The 533-nt window shown below is 65.5% G+C and overlaps 1 protein-coding gene across 1 annotated transcript in view; it reads left to right on the forward strand.

Annotated features, from left to right (window-relative positions):
• Positions 1-533, forward strand: part of LOC113979889 (pre-mRNA-splicing factor ATP-dependent RNA helicase DHX16-like) — a gene marked incomplete at its 3' end in the record, with an annotated part of 2,179 nt that overhangs the window by 309 nt on the left and 1,337 nt on the right. The window contains exon 2 of the mRNA XM_027707167.1: positions 351-513. Coding sequence (XP_027562968.1) covers positions 351-513 — 163 coding nt within the window. The remainder of the gene's footprint in view (positions 1-350; positions 514-533) is intronic.

Consider the following 533-nt stretch of genomic DNA (forward strand, 5'->3'; position numbering starts at 1 on the left):
TCCCTCGTGGTCACCCCCTGCTCCAGGGTGAGGACACCTGGGGCACCTACTGTCACCCACTGTCACCTATTGCCACCCCCTGTCACCTACAGCCACCCCTGTCACCCCATGGAGTCCCTTGTGGTCACCCCCTGCTCCAGGGTAGGCTCACTTGTGTCACCCTATTGTCACCTGTGTCACCCTATTGTCACCTGCTGTCACCTTATTGTCACCTGCTGTCAGCTCTGTGTCTCCAGCCAAGCAGCAGGTGGGTGACAGGGTCCAATCCCCTGTCCCAGGTGGGTGACAGGTGAGAATCCTGTGTCCCTGCTGTCCCTGGTGGGTGACAGATGCCACCCCTGTCCCCCCAGGCCTCGGCCAACCAGCGCGCAGGCCGCGCCGGCCGCGTGGCCCCCGGGAAGTGCTTCCGCCTGTACACGGCCTGGGCCTTCCAGCACGAGCTGGAGGAGACGCCCGTGCCCGAGATCCAGCGCTGCGACCTGGGGTCCCTCGTGCTGCTGCTCAAGAGCCTCGGTGGGGGCAACTGGGGGGGG

The sequence above is a fragment of the Neopelma chrysocephalum genome, unplaced genomic scaffold (assembly GCF_003984885.1).
Source record: "Neopelma chrysocephalum unplaced genomic scaffold, ASM398488v2 Primary Assembly neopelma1_90281, whole genome shotgun sequence".
Lineage (NCBI taxonomy): Eukaryota > Metazoa > Chordata > Aves > Passeriformes > Pipridae > Neopelma > Neopelma chrysocephalum.